Here is a 26,039-nt window from a genome sequence, read left to right on the forward strand (position 1 = left end):
CGGCGTGTAGAAGCCCAAAAAGACTGAAGGCCCAAAAGCCCAAATTGGAGACGGCGAGCGCAGCCGCAGGGCCGCCCCGTGCTCGCCCCCAGCCTTTTCGACCTCGCACACCACCCCCCACTCGAGGATGGTGAAGAGGCGCTTGGTGTTGTGGAAGACGGGCACGAAGGCGCTCATCGGCGGCGAGAAGCGGGCCGAGTAGGTGACGCCCTCGTTGAGAACCTAGGCGGCGAGTAGGAATATAGTCCACTCTGCGAACCAAAGAAGATGAGCTTGAAGCTTGCTGAGGTATATATATATGTGCATCGGTTTCGGCTTCTGATTGGTAATTGCAGAACAGTTCTTGACGGACTAGTCTTGAGTGATTGATTACATAGAAGCTTTACAGCGTCGCCTATTCACCGACTTTTGGAACTACAAACAGAGATCCAAGTTTGAGAAGCACTGGTGAGACGAAAGGCTCTGCCACTGTTAACAGGGCACAGATCCATGTAGTACTACTCTTCATATGATTTCTCATGGGGCAGGTCGCCTGTGCACAGACTCTGAAGCGTCCGAGTTCTCTGGGCCTGCCCACATGCGCGTCTTGTGACTGTGACCACTCGACGGATCCAATGCCATGGATGTCGTTGGACAAGATGCCTGCTCTTTATACACCCGCGTTCCGTGATTCCGTAGTCAACAGCGCGCCAGACGCTGACTAGTCAAGATCGCAGATGGTCAACTCAACCCGTTCATGGGAAAAGGAACAAGGGGGAGAGATTGGTTTGCTCTTAACACCCCGTCAATTTTTGATGTTTCTTCCGTAATAAGTAGATTTAGCGTCTTGATAGGAGTGTTCGCTTGGATGATGAAAACGCAAGATCGTATTTTTGCTGCTATGGAGTCACCAGCAATAGCATGTCTGCATGATCTCTTCCGGAGGACAATGCCAGACAATGAATGTGGCAAGTCTACAAGGCGTACGCTGCACTCTGTGCAACATGATGCATGGACACCGAGGCATGTTCTTCTCATGAATTCTGACCTACTGCAGTCTCACTTAACCCCATGCTCAAAAGCAGAGGAAATTTGTTCCATGTTCATGCAAGACGAGCCATAGCAGAGAGTTGTTCAAGATCATTCATGGCGTGGCCCCAACTCTTCCTGCACGTGGATTGTCTGCCTCTTCTGCAGTCCATATCGACTTTCTGAGCTGAATGCCCATTGAGGGGGGAAAAGATCATCTAATGTGGTTCTGAAAGGATGCCTTCTCACAGGGTTGATCATATGACCCACCTAAATATTTATAGATCTTTAATTACTTTAAAGGATCACGTCACGTTCTGTAGGGCCGAATAGTGTTCGAAAAATGTCTCAGTATCGTGACAATCTATGTTTCATGTCCAGTTTAGTCTTTGGGAACAGTACATCAACATGGGGACACAGTCAAAGGACCACGAGCACAAGCTGACACAATTGTCTCTCCATTCAATCTTTACATCATTTGACAGGGGCCCCTAATAGTGTGTTTACTGTGATCATTAGGGAGAAAGAACACTATAGATTGCTATCAAACAGTTGGGAGGAGGAGGAGACATGGGATTGGTGTTATAAGGGAAGGGATTACAACACCTAAACACCCATTCATTACACCTTTTGGCCATGGCCAGATGATGTTTGAGCAAATGATGCTGCTTGGTGTGGCGGGGACAGAGTACTCAATCAGCACAGACCAAGTTCCGTTGGATTACTTTAAGAGAAAGCAAAGGAGGTATCAGTAATTTCAGAAGCTACAACATGAATGAATGTGGACAATGCAAGCTTTGGGACAAGTAATCAACCATAAGCTTCTTTATTAGAGAGACCGGACAACAAGAGAGCTTGAGTTAAGCTTGGAGAAGTAAGACAAAACTGACATCTCTCTCTCTCTCTCTCTCTCTCTCTCTCTCTCTCTCTATATATATATATATATATATATATATATATATCTCCTATATTTTACAGGTGCAGGTCATTTGTCGCCAAATGTCTATTTTTCTTTTATGAAAAGAGCCGAAGCTTGTGAAGCCAAAGAGTATCTGATCGCCGCCATTGCTCTCCCTTCTCCTCGGCCAACACCAGTGGCAGAGGAATACATATCTCTCAATCTATCAACTGTTCTTGAACACAGGTAGTCTCCATCCTGATGTAGCTTTTCCTCCGATTTTTAACGAGTTGTAAAATCTTTTAAAGTGGATGGGGTTTAAGGACGGATTTTCTAAGAAATGGCGCTTGAAAGTTATTCTTTTGTTGGTTGAGCATTCTTTGGGCGAAAAATGTGATCTTTAGGAAGAAAAGTGTCACCTTTGTGCGACTCAGGTGTCGTGTAGTATTTTGGAAATGCACGGTAAATTTCTGCGATGAAATGCCTGAGATCTGGTGAAATTAGGGTACCGGCTTGGCCAGCACTTATCCTGCTAGTGATTTCGAATTAGACTTGAGATGATAATTCAAACTGCTGGAGATTTGCCATTAGTCTGCACTTTTACTCGTATTAAGGATGAGATATTAGAGGATCTTCTATTCTGCACTGGATTTTATTGTTCTGTTTCACTATTGTTTTTCTTCGTTTCTGCATGTTACTTTATTGTCATATCCATTCGCCTTTTGGTACTTTTATTTAGAACATTGAAATCTCTCTTCTTTGCTATAAACCTCGAGTCGTTATCCTTCTGCTGCTGGTACCATCTGGTTATTTCCTTCATCCAAATGGGTACCCATTATCTTTCATTGCGAAAGATAATGATTAATATGATGGTAGATTAACGAAATGGGTCCACTAGATTTTCTACTGCATCATAAATTTCAGTAGAAAGAAGTCATTTTATGCAATTGTAATGGAATAATTTGATAGAACTACTTTATCCATGCAATGCTAGAAGGAAAGAGCTCTTTCCCTATAAACAACAGAAATTGGTAACTGCAGCACTATGTTTGACTAGTGGGTTGGACGTGCCCTTCAGGTACAAAATGTCATTGACCTGATGGGTTCAAGAACATATATAGATTCAGGAAAGGGAGTTTTAGGAAGGATGGGAATTTGGTACAAGTGAGTACCAGAATCTTCAACATGCCATAGAGTAGGGAGAGCTTTGTCCTATATAAAGTAGACCTAGATTTTAATACCCTCCTTAGTTGTATAACTAATCACCGCGAAAATGTTAGTGTTATTCACTACATTACTGTTATTTACTACTCTTGTTATGCTTTTCAAATACATGAAAGAATTGCTGCACAGAGATTTCTGATAATTGTTAGAACAGCATAACAAAGCAAATCTATGATGTCATTTTTTGTCTTGTTCTTTATCATCATGTATTGTTTATGCACCAAAACTCGCTGTTTGTCTTTCTTAATTCTTTTTCCTTCTTGGAGATACCATATATCGATGTTTTGTTAGTTATGTTGCTTCAACTTCAGTACAGCAATCATCACCATCATTTTTCATTTCCATCCAATGGTAACAAAAAAATTGTGCATATCCATTGTATTACTTATCTCGACGATTAAGTCTTGGGATGATATTATTCATTGAATCAGATATTGAACTTAATTCTTAAGTGAAAATGTTTGTTACATAGAAGTCTCTAAGCTGCAATAGATATGATTCTTTTGCAAATGTTGACTCCTAAATAAACCGTGATTTTCTTATGAGATGTCTTCATAGGTCGGAGTATTGCCTCCTTTGAATTGGTTATGCATTCTTTGCTGTCTACCATGTTACAATATCAGTAAATCAGAAGTCAACATTTGTAATACTTTTATTTACAAGCAATGTATTCCATTATAATGTCAGTTTAGTAAACTCGAGTTAGTGACATGCATCTAATGTATTCATTTTTCAGCCAATAATTATTGTTATTCGTTCTCTGTATGTGGATCTTTTTACTACTTTGATACCTTCTAATTTGTGCTCCTTAACTCTTATGATATTTCCATTCTATTTACTTATTTTGCATATTTAAGCCTAGTTGAGAACTAGACTCCTCAAAATTTGACCAACAGGTGTATTTGCTCTTTTATCCAAATTTCAACAATTGGGGAAGACCATCAAACTAGGGATGTGGATCAGGTCTAATATGTAACCAGATAATGTTTCGCATTTTCCAGCTGTTGCATGAACTTAAAAAGTATAAGATAAAAAGGAACAGAAAAAATTATGCTGCACCTTTCGCAGCAATTGTAGTGGTTGACTGGCCCAATGAGGGAACACTTGAGGACATGGAGGAAAAGGAAAGGGAAATTGAGTAGTTGAGCATGTCCCCACTTTTCCCTCTTCTTGCCTTTCCACTCCAGCTATTTAGGAAGTAGGCCATCTGCTTCACTAGTCAACATCAGAGGACACCATAATTTTGGCAGTGGCTATCTGAAGAAAGGGGTATTGGCTAAATCTTGATCCAAGATTTTATTGGCTTGAAAGAGAAGTGCGAATTTGATTAGGCTTGGTCTACCAAGATCTCATATTAACCAGTTCTAGTCTAGGTTAGTCGAATACTAAGCCCAATTTGTTCTAACCAGTTTTAGTCAAAACCAACTAAAAGTAGATTTAGGAGAAAAGGAAAATCCTTTTTATACAGAATGGTAATTGTTTATTGATTTTATTTATGTTGTTTTGATGGACGTTTCTTGAGATATTTTGGTTCTCTTTGCCCAACTTACATGTATTTGCTCATGTCTGTGCATCAACATCTGGTACAGTTCTCTGCAGCAAAACTTGTTACTAGGTTTTGGTAGTGTTATGAGACTGAAGCATTCCTAGCGAACTCCAAGCAATCCATCATTTTGTGATTTTCTTTTGTTTTGATACTTAAATTTTCTTATTAATTTAAGATGATGGATCCTATGCTAGACTAAAGTTAGCCAAGGCAAGTGTTTTTAAATAATTCGAACAATAGTCTAATTGATGACTTGGTCAGATAGTGAACTAGTTCCATTTGCTAGTTTAGATTCAAAGCTTGCTTAGTTTTAGCTTTAAGTAATCAAGAGATTTTTTGCCTACACTTGTGAAAGCTAACCTATCTTTATGCTTCAGCAGTTCATTGTAACCATGGGTCAAAATGTTGTTTTGGAATGTTGAAATCATTTACAAGCAAGAATGAAGCCTAAAATTGTCCACATTTCTAGTCTTAGCACTAAGGTACAAGAGAGAGTGAGAAAAAGAGAGACAACTGACAGGTACCACTACTTCAAGATATTGGATGATGATCTGAGAGAACTTAACCGCAGTTATTCATCAAGTCTTCATTATGAAAGCATGCACTCCAAATCTTTTCGAGCCAATGGTGATAATGAAGTGTTAAAAAGAGGTTCTATGTATCAGAGCTCTAAAGAGGTCAGGAGAATGAGAAAACTGGAAGAGGAAAGGAGGAAAGTAGAATTGGAATGCAGAGGTGACGATTTTCTTTCATTTGAGATTGTTGATCATCTGCCACAGCATGGCATGGACAAAGTCAATCAGTCACTACATCAGAAGCTTTTGCCTCTTGTTTCATCAAATGCTAACTCAAAACATACTGCTGCCACAGTTAATCCTATCACAACAAGCTCCATGGAGTTTCTGGATCTTTCATTCCGTGATCTTCTTGACAAGCCTCTGAATACCAATAACTCATGCTCAGACATCGTGCCAGCAAAAAGTAGTCTTGTAGATGATCTCTTGGATATCTCTAATCACACTGTTGATGCAAGAACTCATTGTACAAAAGCAGCTCCTAGGCTGCGAACATCAGGATCTCTCACGTTACAGAAGTCCAACTTCCATGAAATGATATGTCCTGAAAGTTACAGGAAAATCACTTATGAGAGAGATTCGCTAAAAGCTCTTCCAAAGTGCTTTTCAGAAAATGCAAATATGTCCCATACAGTTTCTCAGTTGGAATGTGGTTTAGCTGAAGAAAGTGGTCCAAAAACTATCTTTAGGTCACTCAAGAGAATGTTTGATCCTATAATGAAATCCAAATCTGTCCGAAATCTACCGCTCTCGGGAAGACAAAGCACTGGGAGCAGAGTTACTGAAACTGCAAACGTCAGGAGGAATGGAGTGTTCCAGAAATCTTTACTGAATGAATTCTCAATAACGGAACAGAAGATAGAGCATGCTGCATGTTTGATGGGTGGAGAGCACTTGAACGCTGCTGTCTTGCCTGCTCATCTACATGGAATTCTTAAACTGGAAATAGAGAATGGGAACCCTTCATTTCAGTTTACTCTAGAAGATCCAGAAGATGTCCTATCCACAAAGACATGGAGAACAGATACTGCATATAACTGGGTTTACACCTTCCACAGGTCTAAAAAGAAAATGAACACTGGTCGAGGGACCAAAGATAAACATGGGCAGTCACCTCCATTGGTCGGGCAGATGCAGGTTTCTTGTCACCTATGCTCAGAAGTGAGAGAAAATGGATCTTTGGCTAACTCAACAGTCACAGAGTTTGTGTTATATGACATTGCACGAGCAAGATGCAGCTTTGCTGTCGAAGAAAGATCCAAGTGCTCTTTAGATTCCATTCATTCTGTTGCAAGTAATGCTACAGAAGGCCTGATCACAGGACCTCTAGAGAGAAACATTCCAGTGGGGCACCCTAATCCTGCTAGACATGGATTTAGTTGTTGTGACACAAATGCTTCAACTTCTTACCCTTGGTTACCAGAAGATTTGCATCCACAACTTGAGATTGCAGCTATTGTAGTTCAAATTCCTTTCAGCAAAACAGAAAATCTGAAAGATATCAAAGTGTTCGACCTAAAAGAAAATCAAAATTTATCAAGACTGCCCACAGATGATCCTGGAAGGGAGACCAAGAACAGCCTGAATCCTGCATTTGTGAAGGTCGTGATTCCGAATGGGCCTCATGGGTTGCCAAATACTGATGAAGGTGGCCCATCTGCACTTCTAGATAGATGGAGGTCTGGTGGAGGCTGTGATTGTGGTGGCTGGGATATGGCCTGCCCAATTCTTGTATATAACAATCCCCAGGCTGATGGTTTGATAGATCATTCAACTGGGAAATTTCAAAATCCCATTTTGCTTTTTGTTCAGGTATGCCTATCTCATTTTTTATGATAAATTTGTTAAAGTGTGATTCCTCTGTCTCTCTGCACATCCACTAGTGTAGTGCAGTTTCAAACTTTCTGCTATTTGATGAAAAACTGGAAGTTTTTCCATCAACATTCATTTTAACTCTGTACTTTGGCATGGATTCATAGATTTACTTCATAGTTCTTTGATTTAGGAGAGTTAGCCAGTGTGTATACTCATGCTGGGTGATTGCATGATTGTCTCCAATAAAACTTTGTGTAGTTTGGCAGATCAAATTATCTGGGGCATATAGACCTACTTAGGTTTCCACTTTCAACTCCTGAATCACAGATTATACATTTTTAGCTCTGCCTTCACAGTTAACACAAGTAATCGTTTGAGAACCATTCTAATTTTTTCTTTGTATATTCTTTCGGAGGATGAATGTTTATCTTATCTCAATCTTTAACGTACCTTGCTTTTAGTGAAATTATTCGGTATTGTCTCTGACTCATATTTTTAAACAGGGAAGCAAGGAAAAGGAACCTGCTCTATTGATAACAGCAGATGGGGAAGGACAGTATTCAGTCGATTTCCATGCACGATTCTCATCTCTACAGGCATTTTCAATCTGCATGGCCATGTTGCACAGTGCCAACATTTCTACACCCGTTCTTCTGGAGAAAAGTAGACACAGATCTTGTTCTAACTCACTGAAATCACTCCTTGAGGAAGAAGTAAAGCATTTGATCGAAGCAGTTGCAGACGAAGAGAAAAGAAAATCTAAAAAGGGAGGAGAACAAATGCCTCCTTTTTGCATAGACCCACCCTTTTCTCCCATTGGGAGGGTGTAAACTTTGAGCACCACATGCTTACTGAAGAAGTTGAGGATGATTACTTCAATGGAGCAAAGTCCTCGAGAGAAGATGGGAAACATGCCAAAATATTCAAGTCATTGCGACTACATGTTCATGAGAATGACGGGTGCGAAATCATGTCCATGTCCATACTTACAAGTGAGACGAGGATGTTCTTTTCTGTATATAAAGTAGAGGTGTACACCTTTTTGTCCGATTGCTTGCTGGATGTCATGATTGATCTTGAGTTGGTAAGCAATCTCAGAAACAAATAGTACTTGATTTTTGAGACATTTGAAGCCTTGCGGACGATTATGTGCACGAGTTATTTCAAGGAAAACTGAAGTCCAGCCGCTGATCAGTGTTATTGTTTCGCATGATTCTGATAGTTAAAAGTCTCCTTAAGCTCATATCACATCCTATAGAAAATACCGAATCACGTTAATCTTGTATTAATTTTTTAGTATATTTATTATTATTATTGATCTTTCAAATTTTTTGTTTCGCGCTTGGATTCCTTTCCCTTAATGTTCATTCTTTACATTAACACTGAACTCTCTCAAATATGAATATAAAATCTTTGAACGTAATCTGAGACAATGGTCTTTATTTAAGCAAATAGTGGTGTTCAACATCTGACACAAGTCACACACTTGCAACGACAAGACCTACCTAAACGTTGCACTGATCGGAGCTGAAGTCGTAGAATAACTCCTTGTAGTAGTCCATGTACTCCGCCTCCATTGAGACGGTCACCATAATGCCCCAGTCCTTGCCCGGTGGCTTGGGCATGATGTAGCACAGGCCACCGTAGAACATGGAAGCCGGTCCCATGAACTCCGGCCTCCCTCACCCGAAGTATGCCTCGTAGATCGGCAGCGACGTTCAACATGTGATCGAAAGATCCGCCGACGTGAAGTTGCCCGCCCACCGCCCGAGGCTCCTCACGTCCTCCTCCATCTCCAAGAAGTCCAGCGCCGAGCGCAGGTACTCGTCGTCCGCGATCGCGGTGGCGCGGTGGATCCTGCTCGCGACGTCCCCGGGCCGCTCTGACACCACGTCGCCGACCGCCGCGATCGCCACGGTCGGGAATATCACGTTACCGATGTAGCCCTCCGGCAACGACGGGCGTCGGTCGTGATGTAGACACTGGTCTCGCTGTGGGCGTCCAGACGGCGGGCCATGCATGCTTGGCGCCAGACGTGCGCGGCCACCGCCTCGTAGGTGGTGACGCGCCGGGGCGAGGGCATCGTCGCGGCGCACGAGCGCTTAAGCGCTGCGATCTGGTCGGCTGTGAGCTCGAGAATGGCGGTTGCGATGGCAGGCATGTCGGCGTAGGTGTGGATGCCGGCAGCATAGCGCTTGAACTCGACGTGGGGGAAGCGGACGGAAGGCGGGGAACGAGGCAGGAGGAGGGACTGGTCGAGGAAGGGCGGCACCGCGGGTTCGATGCCCCTGGTGATGTCGGACCATACATTGATGAAGAGAAGGGAGGCGACGCCGTCGGAGACCAGGTGGTGCGCGCCGACCCCCAGGCACACCCGTCCACACTTCAAATATGTCACCTATAAATGTTATCCTCGAGTGTGAATATAAATATCACAAGTTGACCATCAGCTTGTTTGCTAACGTTGAACTTGGTCAAACTAGTCAAAATTAACATATATCCGGATGATAAACATCCTAGTTGAAAACTTAAAATCTTTCGATTATGAGCTAAATTCAATATATACTAATATAAAATTATTCTTTTAGTAGATTAATATTTGTCATCCTCTATTTTTATTTACAATCGCATGATAAAAACTTTGAATATTTTATTTTATTTTTATAAATAAACATATATGTGTAAAATTTATAATTCAATTTTTAATAAAAATTTATAATTTATTTTTTTAATATCTTTTCACACAGTTGGAGTGCCAAAGAACCTGAAGCAGCAGTAGAGGGATGGCATCGTCCCCTTCACCAGGATCTACAGTGGGTATTAGCATTCGCCAGCACTCCGGCGAGGGTGCGAAATCGCCGAACTTGTCGATGGTGAGCTCCTCCGCCTTGGCCTCCACAAACAGCACGCCCTTCCCATTGCACTCGATCTCCGTCCGGCCAGTATCGTCGGTTCCGATCCGGCCGGCGAAGAGATAGAACGGCACCTGCGCTTTGCGCAGGCCAGCTTTAAGCACCTCCGGGGAGAAGAAACCGGAGCCGTCTCCTTGGATGGGCGGCCGGTAGAAGTAGACGGTGGGAACGTGAGACCGAATCTGAAACAGATCCAAGGTTGAGAGCCAGATGGATAGCCTTGGGGCCTCCTCCTCCGGGGCCACAAGGCATGAGTTCAGCACTCGAACCACCATGTTTGCCGAGTGATGAATCTTGTACCAGGTGCTGCCATGGATTTTACAGCGTTAGGACAGTGACGTCTACGTCCTGTGTCAACAACTACTCAGTATATACTCTGAATCCCCACAACCCACTGCAGAGAACATTAATCCCTCCAATTACGCCAGTCTACATAAACGAACCCTGAAGGACGTACAGGTCCATCAACATCAATCGTCGACCCTACGCAAACTACTATTCCCACTCCCCAAGGTTAAAAACTAGTCCCCAAGGTTTGAATAGAAGAGAGGATCGACACACAAAAACCCTACTATTCCCACTCCCTTCAAAAGCTAACTTTGACCGCTTGTGCAAGACATACCTTGGCTCATCCCTAAAACCTCGCAAAAGCTTCAATCACCTCGGTCCAACACAAAATCCACCTCAAGATTGCTTTAGTCGAATCTTTCCTCACTCCAACCACCTCTCATATTGTCACGTGAGCCATTGAGACGACGTTATGTTTTCGGAACAAAATCAAATCATGTTGACTCTCCGATCAACGACATCAAGGTGATAACATTACCCATAAACAGATCGGATCCAGATTGATTAGACATAAAATCCAGATGGATTGATCTTTAATCATTTTAAATTCTATTTTAGATTAATGCATATGGTAGATAATAAGCATCAGTACTCGTTCAACATGAAAAAGGAAAACTAGTACAAGCAATTTAGAACCTTCTTCAGCCTGAGTACCATTAGAATCCAATACTGATATGACAAACATACAAAGACAACAGCAATCATGTTACGAAGTCACCAATGGGTATCAGCATATAGCCTAAAATAAGAGCTGATAATGACATCTCCAATGTGCCATCAGACACCACTAGGAGACCACGGACAAGGTGACAAAACAAACCCTGTATACATGCGCAAAGAGAGAAGATGTCAGGCACACAGAGAAACTAATATTAAATCCATCAAAAAGGACCATTTGCTTTTACATGGCCATATATTCATGCACTTAAATACCATATCTACTCGACTGACTTGCTTAAAAGATGAACAAAGGTGACAAATTTTCAAGATTAGCAGAGAACATCCAAGGCAGAAGGAGTTTAATGCAAAGAATTAGTTCACTTTGTGATCAATAAGAGCAAATAGAAAACACAATTTTTTCTAGATGAAAGTAGCATCATAAATGTATACACAATTCTTCACCGATTCACTGGTGAGAAAAAACGATTCGATTATGATTAGTGGTGGCATGGACAAGTGATATGCCATTTATAATGCTAAATGGGGGAATAGATCCAACTAGCCAACCCCAAATGGTTGGACATGGTGGCTTATTTTTTATGGTGGCACTGATGGTTATTGATCAATAAGAACAATATAATTAATACTCTCAAATAAAAAAACAACAATCTATGGAAGGCAATGAAATAATCACCGAATGACAGCCCTGAACAAGACTCTGGATGACATGGAAAATGTAAATTTGGAATCTGACAAGTTCCACAACTAATTGAAAGGACCAAGTTGTAGATGGAAATTAAAAGTGTGAAAGAGTTCCATACTTGGCACGCCATATTTACAAGAAGTCTTCTAGTTATTCGCCATGAAAATATCAGAATAGTCGTCGTTGCAGATCACCTGCAGTATATAGCCTGATCAATCTGCGGAGGAATCTGCTTTATTTCTGTTCCGAGTTCTTGCTCAATCCTATACCTGGCATTAGGTGATTATTTTTCATGTCATGAGAAAGATGAACTAAAGACAAGAAGAATGTTTTAGCATTTTGCGGATTGATAAATGATCATACAAGTTAAAGCGATCCTCATAGGTGATAAGATTGACTGCTAGACCAAGGTGACCATATCTGCCTGAACGACCAACCTGAAATTGTCCAACAACTGCTAGTCTCAGCAGGTTCATTTCAATATTAAAAACTTCTATTGTTTTTAGGACACAAGCATAGAAAATTTCAGACAATAAAAGAGTGTATCCAAGTAGCAAATAAGCAAATCTGTTAATTAATCCAACGATGGACAAGTAAATTCGAGGCAATGACCGCTGTGAATTTAGACGAATTCAAAAACACATGGATCCTTCCGATTAATCTTGTGGATTGGCTGCTCATTTATTTATTTATATATTTATTTTCCCTCCCATCTGAACAGATGAAGAAAAACTACTCAATCAGCAGTTCATGTTGGCTAACATGCCCAGTAAACTGGCATTGCAGATAGAACACTAACATAAACAGTATGTTGTCAAAACATACCCTGTGCAGATACGTCTCAGAGTTCTTTGGAAAATCAAAATTGATCACAACATTAACAGCTTGAATATCGATTCCCCTTGTAAACAGATCTGCAAAGCTAGGCAAAAATGTCACAAGGTAGAAAAGCATCTTAATATAAAAAGTGACATGAAATGAAGACAGATACAATTTGTAATAAACACCAATTCAGTTCTTTACAATGAGCTGCGATGTATTGTACTAAACCCAGGGATTATTGTTTCCCAGATTCCAAGAGTTTCAGCAGGTCAGTTTGTGTCCTGAAGGAGAAATGCATGGAGAAGTACATTGAGGGTCGGTGACTCCATAGCACATTACAAACAGGACTGGATAGGTTTTTTTTGGCCTAAACAGCTCGAAGATCATTAGACAAGGGGACCCTCTTCACACCTCTCCAAGGACCATAATGGTCCATCCAGCAATCAACACTATGCAAACTCCTAAGCGATGGGTAGCCACATTCCAAGCAGGACTTAGATGGTCTTTTGCTTAGACAGCTAAGGAACATCATTAAGCCAGAGTGCTCTCTTCAACGTCACCAAGGACCACAGTGGTCCATCTAGCAATCAACACAAGGCAAATTCCTAAGCAGTGGATAGCTTATCTGTTTAATCTGGTTGTTAGTAAAGTTGTGGACAAGGTTTTACATAAAACATTGAATGGTTCATTAAACATAAGTGCCTCATATATTGTATATCACTTCCCACCTTAACGTGATGGATCCACAATTACCTCCAACTGAGTAAGACGAGGGAGAGGAAGAAAAAGGATGGTGCATTTAGTTCAGGTCAAGTATCAACCAGAAGTGGTTAGAAAAAAGAGCATGGCAAATCCACAATAAATGCAGTGATACCTACTGAAGTGCATAACTTTACATGTTTTCCAGTTTTCTCAAAAGTCACAATGGATGGGAAAGCCATGACCCTCCATGAGACATGATACATAAACTAGGCACAAAGTCACAAGCAATAGGTGTCATTGTTTATGTATGAAATGTATCAGATGAAAAAGAAAATTGCAACATGATTCTAACAACTAGTGAATCCAGAGATCCACAAAATTAATTTTAAATAGAAGTTTAAAAAAGGACTTCTGACAACAATGTCATACCTGTACAGACAAGATTCCTGCATGCACCATTGCGAAAGTCATGAAAGACGCGGTTCCTGTGATCTTGCAACATCTTAGCATGAATGTAAAAGCATGAATAACCAAGCTCAGTGATCTTCTTTGCTAATAGCTCCACCCGGTTAACAGAATTGCAAAAGATAATAGATTGGTTAATTTGCAGCTGTCAAAACAAAAAACATTCACTATTGTCAGATCTATGAACTATGAAGAACATTCAGAAGACAAAGCACTCCTAACTGAGGACAAACCTTTGAGAAAAGGGTATTAAGGCATTGAACCTTCTGCCTTTCCTCTACAAAAGCATAGAATTGTGTTATTCCCTTCAGTGTCAGTTCATCCATTAGATTGATAATATATGGTTTTGGAAGATATCTGTCTTTAAAATGTTTTATGGTAACAGGGAATGTTGCGGAAAACATTAAAATCTGCCTATTGGCAGGAAGAAACTGAATAAGATGCTCTATAGACGGCTGGAACTCAGGAGAGAGAAGTTTATCCGCCTGAGAAATGAAAAACATGTATCTGCCATCAGAGAAGAACATGTGTGCAAAGAAAAAAACATAACAGATGCAACGAGAACACTGAAAGTTACATGTTGACCACAGCAGTGAGCAGAAGCAATTAATGATTAACATTGTAACACTTCAAGAATCAAATAAATAAATTTGATTTTACAATGAAATTTAACTTAAAAGATTTTCCAAGAACAAATAATCCTTTCAAAAATAATTACATTAAACACAATGCAACTTACAAAATCCAAAGAAGAATACTTTATTAATAAAACAGGTAATAATTAAAGGCTAAATGTAATGCAAGCTAACATCCCATTTATATATATATCAAATTATCTGTATAATATTTTCTACCCTGCTTATGAGGAAAAAGAACATCTATGCCAACATATATATATATATATATATATATATATATATATATATATATATATTTCTTTCTTTCTTTCCATCCATATGGTAAGGGAAATCTTCACAAACAGGTTCATCATAAGTAAAAATGAGCGAGACATATATTCTCAAATCAGATGAATCCAAATGAAAAATTAACAAAAAGAAAAGCAGTCAGCATCATCTATAAGAGATTCACATTAGAGAGAGATATGCCCAAGAACCTTAAATATTTGAGGAAAAGCTTTTTTAAGAAACAGAATATGATGAGAATATAGGGTTTCTAGTACAATATAGTAACTTCAATAACCATGCAAAAGTTCCCACTCAGAATGGCAAAGCTAGACTAAGCTTCAAAATATTACCTCATCCATAATAAGCATTGAACAATCCTTCAAAACACAGACACCTTTTCGTGCAAGATCAAGAATTCGACCAGGTGTTCCAACAAGCAAGTGAACAGGTTGATATAAACGCATAATGTCATCCTTCAAGCTGGTTCCTCCAGTAGTAACCATGACTTGAATATTCAAATGTTTCCCAAGTTCCTTACAAACTTGTGATGTCTGAAGAGCTAACTCTCTTGTAGGAACCAATATGACAACTGAACATGAAAAATTGTCAATCATTAGGTGGAGAAAAATAGAACCTGCAACAATTTCAGTGCCACAACAGACAATTTACATGAATATATTTGGTGTAATCTTCTTGATGTCATCTACTAATGCAGATCAAGTATGATGCACTAGAAATTATGCAGCATGCATATCAAATCTGCATTACAAAACTTGTCAGAAATGATCTGCATAAGGTTGGACATTAAACTCAAATATTTGATACCAAAGAGGCAGCCAAAATATAACCTCTACACAAATAAAAAAAGACAAAGCAAGACATGCAAATGCGATAAAACTCACTAATACTCAAAAAGTATAAAACTTTAAAAAAATTCAATAGATGAACAATTTGTTTGTACTTTTATAAAAATAAAGTATAATGAGAAACCTTGAATGACATTATGATCCTGGTCAATTTTCTCAAGTGCAGGAATACAAAATGCAGCAGTCTTTCCAGTCCCATTTTTAGCTCTGGCAAGAATGTCACTGCCAGTGAGTGCAATTGGAATGCTTTCTTCCTGAATTGGTGAAGGCCTTTCGAAACCTTTCTCATATATTCCCATAAGCAGTTCTCGCTTCAGAAAATAGTCCTCGAATTCATTCCCCTTGGTTGCAGTCACATCCTGGCAAATATATGTCCAACATTTTGACAGTTGTAGATAATTATCAAAAAAGTGACTCGCCAAGAAATCAACAATGCTCCAAAATTATTATATGTTTGTGTTATACTCCAATGGAAGACGAAAGAAGGTTACATATTTATATCAGTTAACAAACATAACAGAAAGTGCTACTTAAACATTAGCACCATGTACTATGAATAAGAAGGTTAAGCTTGAAAATCATTACAGGACAAATATGAAGCATGGATATAGACAGAGGATACCTATGCGACATAATATACAATAGTACATTATATTCTTGTGTATATTGGCAAGTGTAGCAGACGGACATAAAGATAGTGTTTTAGATGTTACATATTACAATAAGCGAAAACAAGTACTTAACCAGCATCCTTAGCCTATTTATTCAAGATAAGAAACCCATGCGCAAAAGCACCTTTCGAAATCATAATGGAAGTTGGTTGAACGTTTTTAGCAGATACATTACTTTATTTAATTGCAAGAAACTTCCAAAAGCCAATGTTATTCCCTTATCTTAGTCACAGAAAGATAAGAACTAATTTTACCTCTGTCTTGTAGCGTGTGTCTGGAGGTGCCATTTTCAATTGTGCCTTCCAATCTTGCAAACTGAAACCATCAAGATCAATTTATTAAAAAAGGAACAAAAGTATAAATCCCAATATGTGTTAACTGATTTTGCAACAAAGAATGATGTATAACTCAAATAAATTGAACCAAATAACAACATGAATATTTGATAAAGCAGTTCCTAAGCAATAACTCAAATTTTAAAATTTCAATATGATGACATTTTAATATTATTTTAAATAGATTAAATATGAGGGATCATAGAAGAGAAAGGCATTGCTTCATTCTTTTGTCATGGTTAAAAAAAGGGTTGGTTTAGTTGAACCATATTTAATTGGTTTGGTTTTAATTTATTGTATTGATTTAACTAGATCATATGGTTCAGGTGAGATTGGGCAGGAAAAGTAAAGATTATATTGGATCATGTCATACTAAGTTTTGTTTTTTAAATAGAACCATCCTATTTGGCTTGGTTAAAAAAAGTCAATACTAAAAAGAAAGAAACATGCACAAATAACACCAGCTATAATAACCAGAAAACCATGCAAAAAAAAAAGACAAAATCAAGGGGCTGGGACTTTCCGAAGGTTGATTTTCTTCCATTTTCGCTGGACCAAAAAAGTTCAAATCAATTTGGAGCACCTTTTTCATCAAGCAAAACGTCCCAAAGTGAACTGGTTAGTTTAGTACAAGAAAGACTTGATAAAAGAACAAATGGGATGACATTGCCCAAAAACTCCCTAATAGCATCAAAAGTATCCGGCAATTGAGATTACTAGTTGCTGAAAATACCAGTCAAATAAGACACCATCTCCTTTGGGGTAAAAAGGAATCCTTTGGACCAATCCTAGATCAATTATGTCCTACATAGTTGTATATGTACTAAACACTAGGTTATGTGACCTAAAGAAGGAAAACAATATTTTCTACATAAACAAGGCAAACTTCATCTTCTACGTTATTTTTATCTTTTTTTTCTCCCTTCAAGCAGCAAAATGCAATATGTTGGTAGAAAAAATCCAGAAGGATAATGGTATTAATTAATATACACCTCATGCAGAAGAAATGAAAAGATTTAACCATGACTACTGGTTTAACCTCATATCAAAATAAACAAATATTTAGAGTGACTTATAAGGATCTGACAGATCGAGTATTGTTAACTTGAGATTAAACATTTTAGACTAGTAGTTCATGCACAATAAATTAATTATCAATTATCCCATCGGGCTAGATAAGTTAATTTTATAGGCAATTAGGCATATGGAAGAGACACTGAGAAAAAAAAGGTTTGGGTTTTCTCTGCTTTTCAGTTTCTCTCCAGATGACTCCACTAATGAGAAGTAGAAAAAAAGTGTTTTGGAGAAATAATCTTTCTATTTCACCTCGTTCCATTTTATAGAGATTTTGACTCTGAATTATTCTCTCCCCAAAACTTTCAGATGTGGTCCACTAAAATTTATATTGGAACATCCCAAAATTCGACAACTACCAAACCATAAGACAAAACACAATCTTACATCATTCTGACAACTTTATGCAGAACATTAGACACAAATGTCAAAATAACCCGGCACATACAGGGAAAAAAACTATCATTTCCGACAGGATGGGTTAGAGATCACAACTTACGCTGGAAATCACCTGATCATTACTGGCCCTAACTGCAATGTCTCTAACAAATGACACCCGCTGGTTAAAACAATTAATGGCGGACCACATAATTCGATTCTCTGAGGTAGTTTTCAAGTATTCAAGAAGTGAAAGCCTACGAGGGAATTTACAAACATAACCAGCAATTTTAACAAGGACCCTTCCTTCCTGTATACCTCGTATTAGTGGCCTCAGATTGAACCGATTTCACTATTTGGCCAGCACCAAAGTCACCTCCAAGCTGATTCCGTCTCGACCACTGCTGTTGCTGCTGGAACTGCTGGCTTGGCTGACCATGCGCCGGACTCTGCTGAGCATACTGCTGGTGCTGGTGAGCGCTCCTTGCATAGAAATTAGGGTTCGTACTCGCACCGCCCCCTCGGCCGTTGCCCATGCCGGGCGGAGGATACCTACTTCGAGGATTCATCTACGACTTCCCGAAACAATTATATCAAGCAAGGAAGAAAGAACCGAAAGTTGCGATTGACGCAACAGTTCGTCGATCGCAGGGCAAAGATCGAAAGATTGCAAGCGAAACTAAGGGAAGGATTTGAGATCAATGGATGGGAAGTGATAGGGTTTCTTTCCCTACAACTGCATCGAGCCTTTTCTTTTGCTTTTAGGGCGTCGACGACGAATGGAATGACGATGCAGCCCTTCGAGTATTAATAGTAAAACTGCTAATTGTATCAAGCACGCATCACACGTGTATAATTTAAATATTTCTGTTTATTTTCCTTACCATTTTTATTTTTCCTTATTTTACTTCTGCTTCAATAGTAATATTAGGACTAACAATAACTACATAAATATTATGGGCGAGTCCGTGAAACATTCGCCATAGTGCTATAATTATAATCCTATAAGGTGGTTGACGAGGACATCGGGACACTTGAGATGATTCCAAAGTGGTCTTCGATTGGAATCCGAGTGTTTGAGATAGTGTTTGATTCCTTAGTGGGTTCTGCATAAAAGTCACTATTGAGGGGAGCTTCTCAACCCAACTCTTCTGACGCTCAAGTTAGCTCTTAGAGTGAAATGAATGACAAAGAGGTTAATTATTGAAAGATCCGACCGACTCTTGGGTTAACATTAAGGGTTGACTTTTATATTTGTCTGATCAAGAAAATCACTTATAATGATTATAATGTCTTTCCTATAGTATTTTGTCCATGGGCTAGGTCTGAACGATTTCTCATAGATTGTTGTCCATGGAGGCCGACCAAGAGGGGGTCAAACCTGAACGACCACCCGTAGACTACTACCCATGGAGATCAATATGGCCAACCCGAATGGTCTCGGGTGGACTATTGTCCATAGGGCTCAATAGGCTGTAACTGCCTCCATGTCATTGTCTTATGAGGGGGTAACTTAGCCCTTGTATTCCATTTGGAGATCACGAGTGAGTCAAAAGCCTCGGTAGAGGTGTTTCATTCTCGACTTCATTGTTAGAGATTTAAACTCGAACAAAAGGACTTGCTCATACACTTGGTTGCTCGGGCCCTTCAGAATGAGCTCCACTCATCCCCTTTCTAAAGTAGCTGAGTTGTCTACGAACAAAGTCCACATCAAGGAGGCACATTTGTCTGCCTCGACCTCAAGTGAGGGGTTAGTTTTGATATGAAATCTGCTAATGCTTAAGCCTTGATGATAGTCCTTAAGATGTATTGGATGTTAAACTCTCTCGGTTCTATCAATCACTTCAGCATTTGCCTCAAGATATCAAATCGTGAGAGAACCTATCTCAATGGCTAGTCAGTAATCATCTATATCGGGTGTAGCTTAGAAATAAGCATGTAACTTCCTTGTCGCCAACACTTATGTGATTGCTAGTCTCTCGATGGAAGAGTAGCATTCATCGAGTTCACTCAACATGTGATTGACGTAATATATGGGTTGTTAGGCTCTCATGTTGTCCCACAGTAGCACCGAGCTAACATCATGTTCAGTAACTGCAAAGTACAAACTTAGCACTTCGCTCAAGGTGAAGGAGACCTACAACAACTGAGCGAGGTGATGCTTCAGTCGTTCGAATGCCTCCTGATATGCCTTGGTCCATAAAAAGCCTTTTGGATTCCTCAACGTCTGAAAGAAGCGTAGGCACTTATTACCTAACCGGAATTGGAATCAAATAAGCACTATTAGTCATCTCGTTAATTGTTACGCCTCCTTCATGGACCAAGGTGGGAGCATCTCGGTTATGGCATGAACCTTCTTGGGGTTTACATCAATTCCCCTTTGGTGAACGATGAATTCGAGAAACTTTCTCGAACTGATCTCGAAAGCGCACTTGAATGGGTTAAGGTGTATATTGAACTTTTTTAGGATCTGAAATGTCTCGGCCATGTCTACCAAGTATGAGTCAATCATTCTACTTTTAACTATCATATCGTCTACATATACTTCTATGTTTCTTCCGATCTAGTACTTGAACATCCTGTTCACCATTTTTGATATGTTGCCCCATGTTTATTAGTTTGAAGTGCTAGTATATGCCTAAGTTGGTAATGAAGAATGTATGTTCCTAATCCTATGGTATCATTTTGATCTAATTATGGCCCGAGAATGTCCATAAAAGTAATAAATTCATGACCCGAGGTGACGTCCATAGGTTCATCGATCTGAGGATAGTTGTCCTTCAGACAGACTTTGTTATCGATTCAATCAATGCACATTCTCTAGTTTCTATTAGATTTCTTAACTAATACAATATTAGAAAGCCACTAAGGGTACTAAACTTCAGTAATGAACCTCGCTTCCGATAGCCTATCAACCTCAGCACTAATTGCTTGCTGGCACTCGGGAGTGAACCTGTGAGGCCTTTGCTTTACCGGTTGGGCCTTGGGGGGATATGTTCAAGCAATGTTGGGCTATATTTGGATCAATAGCCAACATGTCCCTCTGTGACTTAACAAATACCTTGATGATTTTCCTAAGGAAGTTGATAAGTTATATGTGATTCTCCTTAGGGAGTGTTGCTCTGATCTTAACGACCTAGTTAGGTCGAGTCTTATCCAGGGACACCTTCATCAATTGCCCTATCAGCTTCAGGTGAGGGAGAGGCTTGATAAAATCTAGGGGTCCATCGGCGATGACTCAGACTTCGCTTTCTTCGATAGTGAGGCTATCATCAAGTAGCATTGTCAGAACTCTTTCGGGTTGCTCCTTAGTTCCCAACACTAATCATCATTGGGAATTTAATCATAATATGTTAGGTAGATACCATGACTTTTAGTTAGTTGAAAGTGGATCAACTAATAATTGTTTTCTAGTTTGAGAATGTCCACCATAATAAACTTGGTCACTAGCATCTTAGGGTAGGACTCTTCATTGAATGTGACATGTAAGCTTATAGTCTCAAGTGGGCAGATAAGTCATCAATGAATCTCATTAGCGAAAATGTCACTGAGGAGAGGTTGTTAGTTAACAATCCAAGTTTTTGAAAGGCGTTGAAATAAATTAGGTCGGTAAAACTACTTGTGTCGATCATGAGCCTCTTTACCCGAGTGTTGATCATCCTCACGGAGACCACCAATATGTCATCATGGTTTGGGTCAAAGTAATTCATCTCTTCTTCTTTGAAAGTGATTTTTGCACCTTTTTTTGGCTTTATGCATTTCTCGATGGTGGCTCGGGCGTAAGCTTTCCACTTCGAGGAACTATCTCCCCCGAGACAAGTCCACCGTTGATGATATCAATTTATCTTTCCACTAGGCCTTGTGAGTGAGGCAAAGGTTCTCGGGGTTTATGGATGAACCTCCCGATGTGTCCTTGACAGAGAGCTCCTTAATCTTGTCCTTCAAATCATGACATTCCTCGGTGTTGTGATCGAAATTCCGATGGAAGAGATAGTACTTTGATTTGTCCCTCATTTCCAAGGGGACCCTCATCAACAATGAGTCTTTCAAGAATTCTTTATCATTTATTTGTGAGAATATCTCAATCATTGTCATATTGAAGGGAGTTTATCAGAATCTCGGGTGAGGTATCTCGGGTCAATCATGTTTCCTTTGTGGCGAGCTCGAATTTGGTGCCTAAAGTGATTCTTGACATGGCCTTTTGTGGGTTTCTTCTTGCTTATATGAGATCATTACTTCTATAACTATGTATTGATTGACCCTTTGGAGCATCTCGGGGATTGTCATCGGTGGTCTCTCCATTAACAACCAGAAGCATGTAAGAAGGGTGTCTTACACGCTTTGGACTTCGCCAACGAATTGTGTGATGAAGTCAGAGAGGGTCTTGACCTCTCTTTATCTCAACCCAAGCAACATTGCTATGGATGGCCTCCGGTGTCTGTTCTTGAAGAAGTGGGGCTCGAATTCCTTCGTGAACTGAGCGAATGATGAAATCGAGAGTGGCTTCAAGTGATTGTATCATTCTCGCACTGAGCCCCTCAATGTCGTTGGGAATGTTTGACATATCAAAGCATCCGATGTACCATATAATGACATATAAGCTTGGAAAGCTATGGTGTGCTCCATTAGGTCAAATATGTTATCGAAGGCTTCTAGTGATGGCAAATAAAAGTTCATTGAGATTGGCTCCTCCTAAATGCTCTAAATGAATGGGGAGTGGCCCAAGGTGGGGTTGTCCGTGCCTTCCCCTTTTGATTGTTAGAACTCCTAGTGTATCTTTTCTAGATGTTGATCCACCTATCGTAGTTCGGCCCTTAAGGAGTCAACCATCAAATTTATCGATTAGGTCTCCAACTCAAGTAAGACAAACCCCAAGTGCATAAGTGTGTTGAATTCCACTATTGGGGAGCATGGTGCTTCGATCAACATTTCAACTAATTAGGAGCAGTCCTAGGTTATCGACATTGGGTTAATTAGGGGAACCCCGGCGGGCATGGATTTCATTGGTGGTTGATGTTAAGAAATCTAGGGCAGAATCACATGCGTAGTGGAAGAACAAAAAAATAAAATCTCATAATTTCTCGCAAAAAAAGTTTTTTATCGTCGTGCGAAGATTAGTGCGCAAAAATCAACAAAACCAAAAAACTACACGTATATGAAAGATGTGTTATTTAGGGAGATCATATATTTTTTAAAACTTATAGATCTATGAGAGAAGATGAAGGAGGTCAATTGTCCTCTTATCTAACGATGATCCACGTAGCAAGCGCTGCAAATACACCCCTCAAATCGCTGCACAATCCTCCTTTCTGCAAGCACCATATGATCAAGAAGGGGCCAACTCTTCTTGTTGTCCACACATCCCAAACTGGGGTTGTTAGCTGATAAGGAGAGGGAGAGAGGAGTATAGGAGGTGGAAGCTAAAAAGGGTCTAGTTTATGCCCCTATGGTTCCCTTATATTTATAAAGGTCTCATATCAACTTAATCCTAATCGATCCTACCTTATTAGGTATTGGATTTTCATCTAACTATCCAGGTCTCTCAAATTAATAGATCACTACTCAATAATCTTTTATTGACTCTTATTGAATCTTATCTACAAAATTTAATAATTCATGAGTTTACTGGATATCCAATAAGATAAGAGCTCTAACGAATATCTCATATACGAACACAACGAATATCTCATATATGAACATTTACTCGTCACAACATTTGTCATGTGTGTGTGACCCTCTAGGCCTAATATCGAGCTGGCCATAAGTTATATCTGTTAGAACTCCTTCTAACTTAGTGAATTGACTCATTGACTATGGACGTACTAGGCCATTACGTCGTAGTCCCCAAACGATACAGGAGAATCTAATCCATTATATCTATCTATCCTCAGTTACCATGTATTTATAGTCCCTTATTTATCTAATATTTCAAAGATCGTATATTGGGCATGGTGTTGCCATACTCATACAGTTTCTACTCGAGTCTCACTCTAATCAGATTTTCTCGGAGAACTCTCTCTCTCTCTCTCTCTCTCTCTCAATTCGAATGACTCTAGAGATTTACCTAAGCAAAAACATATAGGATATTACTCTCATGATACCAAGAGCGGATGATCTTCTATCGACACTCAATTGCCCTTATAAGATCGGTTGTCACTCCCGATGACGATCGTGCTAGATTTGAAACTTCCAAACATATAAGTATGGTATCAAAAAGTTGAGTACTCATACAGGATAAACTTGGTATCTCAAGTCTAAAGACCAAATACACTACTAAGACGACAAAATCATTGTCTGACAATAATGTATCATCAACCATCCAACATTCCATGAGCGAATCAATCAACGAACTCATTCTACAATTAGCATCTACACTATATCCTTAGTGTCCCCATATAAGCGGCTATAAGACTAGTCACCTCCATCATATAGACGGATATACAATACATCAGTTTATCCGGTTATCTCAATGTCCTTCTCGAGTAATCTATGATCGAGATTATTTAGGGTTTATGTTTAAAACGAATAATTCTCATTATCGTGATTTTATTATAATTCGATTCTTATTACACAGATTTAAGAATATCACAATATATGCAGCATACAATATAAAATGAAAAAATATCAAATAAATAATAAGCAAAAAAGAGTGTGTATCATGTTATATGTGTCATTACTTACGTGATTAGCTTACAGGGCACCTATGACTGGCAGTTGAGACACTAGTCATGGTTGTAAAGATGCCATAGTTTATTGAGCCAGTTGAGGCAAAAGTGAGATGATAACTTGCATCATCCCTGTGAATGCTTGAACCTAGTGCATGAGGTTCATGAAGGCTTCGACGGGGACAACCAGGTGCCCTATGCTTGTCCCCAGAGGCGAGAGTTCAAGGTCATTGAATAGGCGCCAATAATGCCCTAGTGTTTGAGCCAAGATGAATACATCCACTTGACAAAAGGAGAGTAGCTGCCCTCCTTATATTAATGTACTATGGGTTAGGGGTGGAGCCTCCTCAAGCGCCAAAATATTATGGGGGGAGTACCATCGACCGTCAGTTGCTCGATTTGGTATGGACTTAAAGGTGCAAGAATGTCTGAGAAACCTACATAACAATCCTATAAGGTGGCTGATGAGGACACTAGGGCACCCGAGGTGGCTCCGAGGTGGATGAAAGGAGAGTAGCTGCCCTCCTTATATTAATGTACTATGGGTTAGGGGTGGAGCCTCCTCAAGCGCCAAAATATTATGGGGGGAATACCATCGATCGTGAGTTGCTCGATTTGGTATGGACTTAAAGGTGCAAGAATGCCCGAGAAACCAACATAACAATCCTATAAGGTGGCTGATGAGGACACTAGGGCACCCGAGGTGGCTCCGAGGTGGTCTTCGGTTGGAATCTGGGTGTCCGAGGTGGTCTCGAGGTTGGGCCAAGGTGAGAAGTATGGTTCCTCAATGGTTTCCTGCACAAAGGTTAATGTTAGGATGAGTTTCCTGACTCGACTTCTCATACGCCTAAGTTAGTTTTTGGGGTGGAATGAAGGACAGAGATTAATTGTCGAGAGATCTGACCCTTGAGTTAGCACTAAGAGTTGACTTTTATACCTATTCAATTGAGGGAATCACCTATAACGGTTGTAATACATTTCTTTTGACGTTTTGTCTAAGGGGCAATAGACCTATAATAATTGCAACGCTTTCCCTTTAACGTTTTATCAATGGGAAACGACATGCCTAAATGGCCTCCCATGAATTATTATCCATAAGGACCAATTGAAGAGGGGTGGATTCTAACAATCGCTTGTAGACTACTGTCCATGGAAGGTAACAGAACTAATCCAAATGACCTTCCATGGACAATAGACCATAATTACTTCTACATCACTACTCGTGAGGGATGATTTGATGGGATGAGATTGATTGTTGGAATATTTTTTAACAATAAATATTTTAATCAAATTTGAGATTCGGATAACCACCTTATCTTAGTGTTTAAGTTCCTAGAATATTTGTTGGGTGCTGACTACGCATTTCTACGGACCGTTCCCACGCACTCGCCATACCTATACCCCACCTACCTCCGCCATGTCGAGGAGATGCAATTTCACTAACAAGACAAAGTTCACATTTCCAAT

The 26,039-nt window shown here is 39.7% G+C and overlaps 3 protein-coding genes across 6 annotated transcripts; 1 reads left to right on the forward strand and 2 right to left on the reverse strand.

Moving 5' to 3' along the window:
- The first annotated feature begins 1,998 nt into the window (after positions 1-1,998).
- On the forward strand, positions 1,999-8,303 carry LOC103975860 (uncharacterized). 2 transcript variants are annotated; one of them, XM_009390970.3, is made up of 3 exons: positions 1,999-2,152; positions 5,054-7,063; positions 7,570-8,303. In XM_009390970.3, the coding sequence occupies exons 2-3, from the start codon at positions 5,117-5,119 to the stop codon at positions 7,894-7,896; spliced, it is 2,274 nt and encodes a 757-aa protein (XP_009389245.2). In that variant the 5' UTR covers positions 1,999-2,152; positions 5,054-5,116; the 3' UTR covers positions 7,897-8,303. The 2 variants fall into 2 exon arrangements, with proteins under 2 accessions (XP_009389245.2, XP_009389246.2); XM_009390971.3 differs by having other exon boundaries at positions 5,057-7,063.
- Positions 8,304-8,784: 481 nt separating this feature from the next.
- LOC103976339 (hydroxycinnamoyltransferase-like) lies at positions 8,785-10,253 on the reverse strand. The gene is made up of 3 exons (XM_065094484.1): positions 9,831-10,253; positions 9,102-9,464; positions 8,785-9,057 (listed from the first exon to the last, which is right to left on the reverse strand). Exons 1-3 carry the CDS (start codon positions 10,251-10,253, stop codon positions 8,785-8,787), a joined length of 1,059 nt encoding a protein of 352 aa, XP_064950556.1.
- Positions 10,254-10,830: 577 nt separating this feature from the next.
- Positions 10,831-18,675, reverse strand: LOC135605668 (DEAD-box ATP-dependent RNA helicase 8-like). 3 transcript variants are annotated; one of them, XR_010484508.1, is made up of 10 exons: positions 18,226-18,675; positions 16,375-16,435; positions 15,574-15,808; positions 14,934-15,172; positions 13,912-14,163; positions 13,643-13,823; positions 12,515-12,603; positions 12,053-12,126; positions 11,808-11,958; positions 10,831-11,147 (listed from the first exon to the last, which is right to left on the reverse strand). XR_010484508.1 is itself a non-coding variant. In XM_065096027.1 (9 exons), exons 1-9 carry the CDS (start codon positions 18,474-18,476, stop codon positions 11,880-11,882), a joined length of 1,461 nt encoding a protein of 486 aa, XP_064952099.1. In that variant the 5' UTR covers positions 18,477-18,675; the 3' UTR covers positions 11,605-11,879. The 3 variants fall into 3 exon arrangements, 1 of the variants encoding a protein (XP_064952099.1); XM_065096027.1 differs by lacking the exon at positions 10,831-11,147 and having other exon boundaries at positions 11,605-11,958; XR_010484509.1 differs by lacking the exon at positions 10,831-11,147 and having other exon boundaries at positions 11,892-11,958; positions 12,515-12,611.
- Positions 18,676-26,039: the final 7,364 nt, after the last annotated feature.

The sequence above is a fragment of the Musa acuminata genome, chromosome BXJ2-2 (assembly GCF_036884655.1).
Source record: "Musa acuminata AAA Group cultivar baxijiao chromosome BXJ2-2, Cavendish_Baxijiao_AAA, whole genome shotgun sequence".
Classification (NCBI taxonomy): domain Eukaryota; kingdom Viridiplantae; phylum Streptophyta; class Magnoliopsida; order Zingiberales; family Musaceae; genus Musa; species Musa acuminata.

What these genes read in the sequence shown, in the direction of transcription:
- LOC103975860 (XM_009390970.3), top strand. Translation starts at nt 5,117, where the DNA reads ATGAAGCCTAAAATTGTCCACATTTCTAGTCTTAGCACTAAGGTACAA. An exon ending in CCATTTTGCTTTTTGTTCAG is followed by an intron (nt 7,064 to 7,569) that starts GTATGCCTATCT and finishes ATTTTTAAACAG; the next exon opens with GGAAGCAAGGAAAAGGAACC.
- LOC103976339 (XM_065094484.1), bottom strand. Translation starts at nt 10,253, where the DNA reads ATGGTGGTTCGAGTGCTGAACTCATGCCTTGTGGCCCCGGAGGAGGAG. An exon ending in TCCCTCTACTGCTGCTTCAG is followed by an intron (nt 9,465 to 9,830) that starts GTTCTTTGGCAC and finishes TAACATTTATAG; the next exon opens with GTGACATATTTGAAGTGTGG. An exon ending in ACGAGGCGGTGGCCGCGCAC is followed by an intron (nt 9,058 to 9,101) that starts GTCTGGCGCCAA and finishes GGACGCCCACAG; the next exon opens with CGAGACCAGTGTCTACATCA.
- LOC135605668 (XM_065096027.1), bottom strand. Translation starts at nt 18,476, where the DNA reads ATGAATCCTCGAAGTAGGTATCCTCCGCCCGGCATGGGCAACGGCCGA. An exon ending in TCTGAGGCCACTAATACGAG is followed by an intron (nt 16,436 to 18,225) that starts GTATACAGGAAG and finishes TGATGGTTTCAG; the next exon opens with TTTGCAAGATTGGAAGGCAC. An exon ending in GGATCATAATGTCATTCAAG is followed by an intron (nt 15,173 to 15,573) that starts GTTTCTCATTAT and finishes TTTCATGTTCAG; the next exon opens with TTGTCATATTGGTTCCTACA.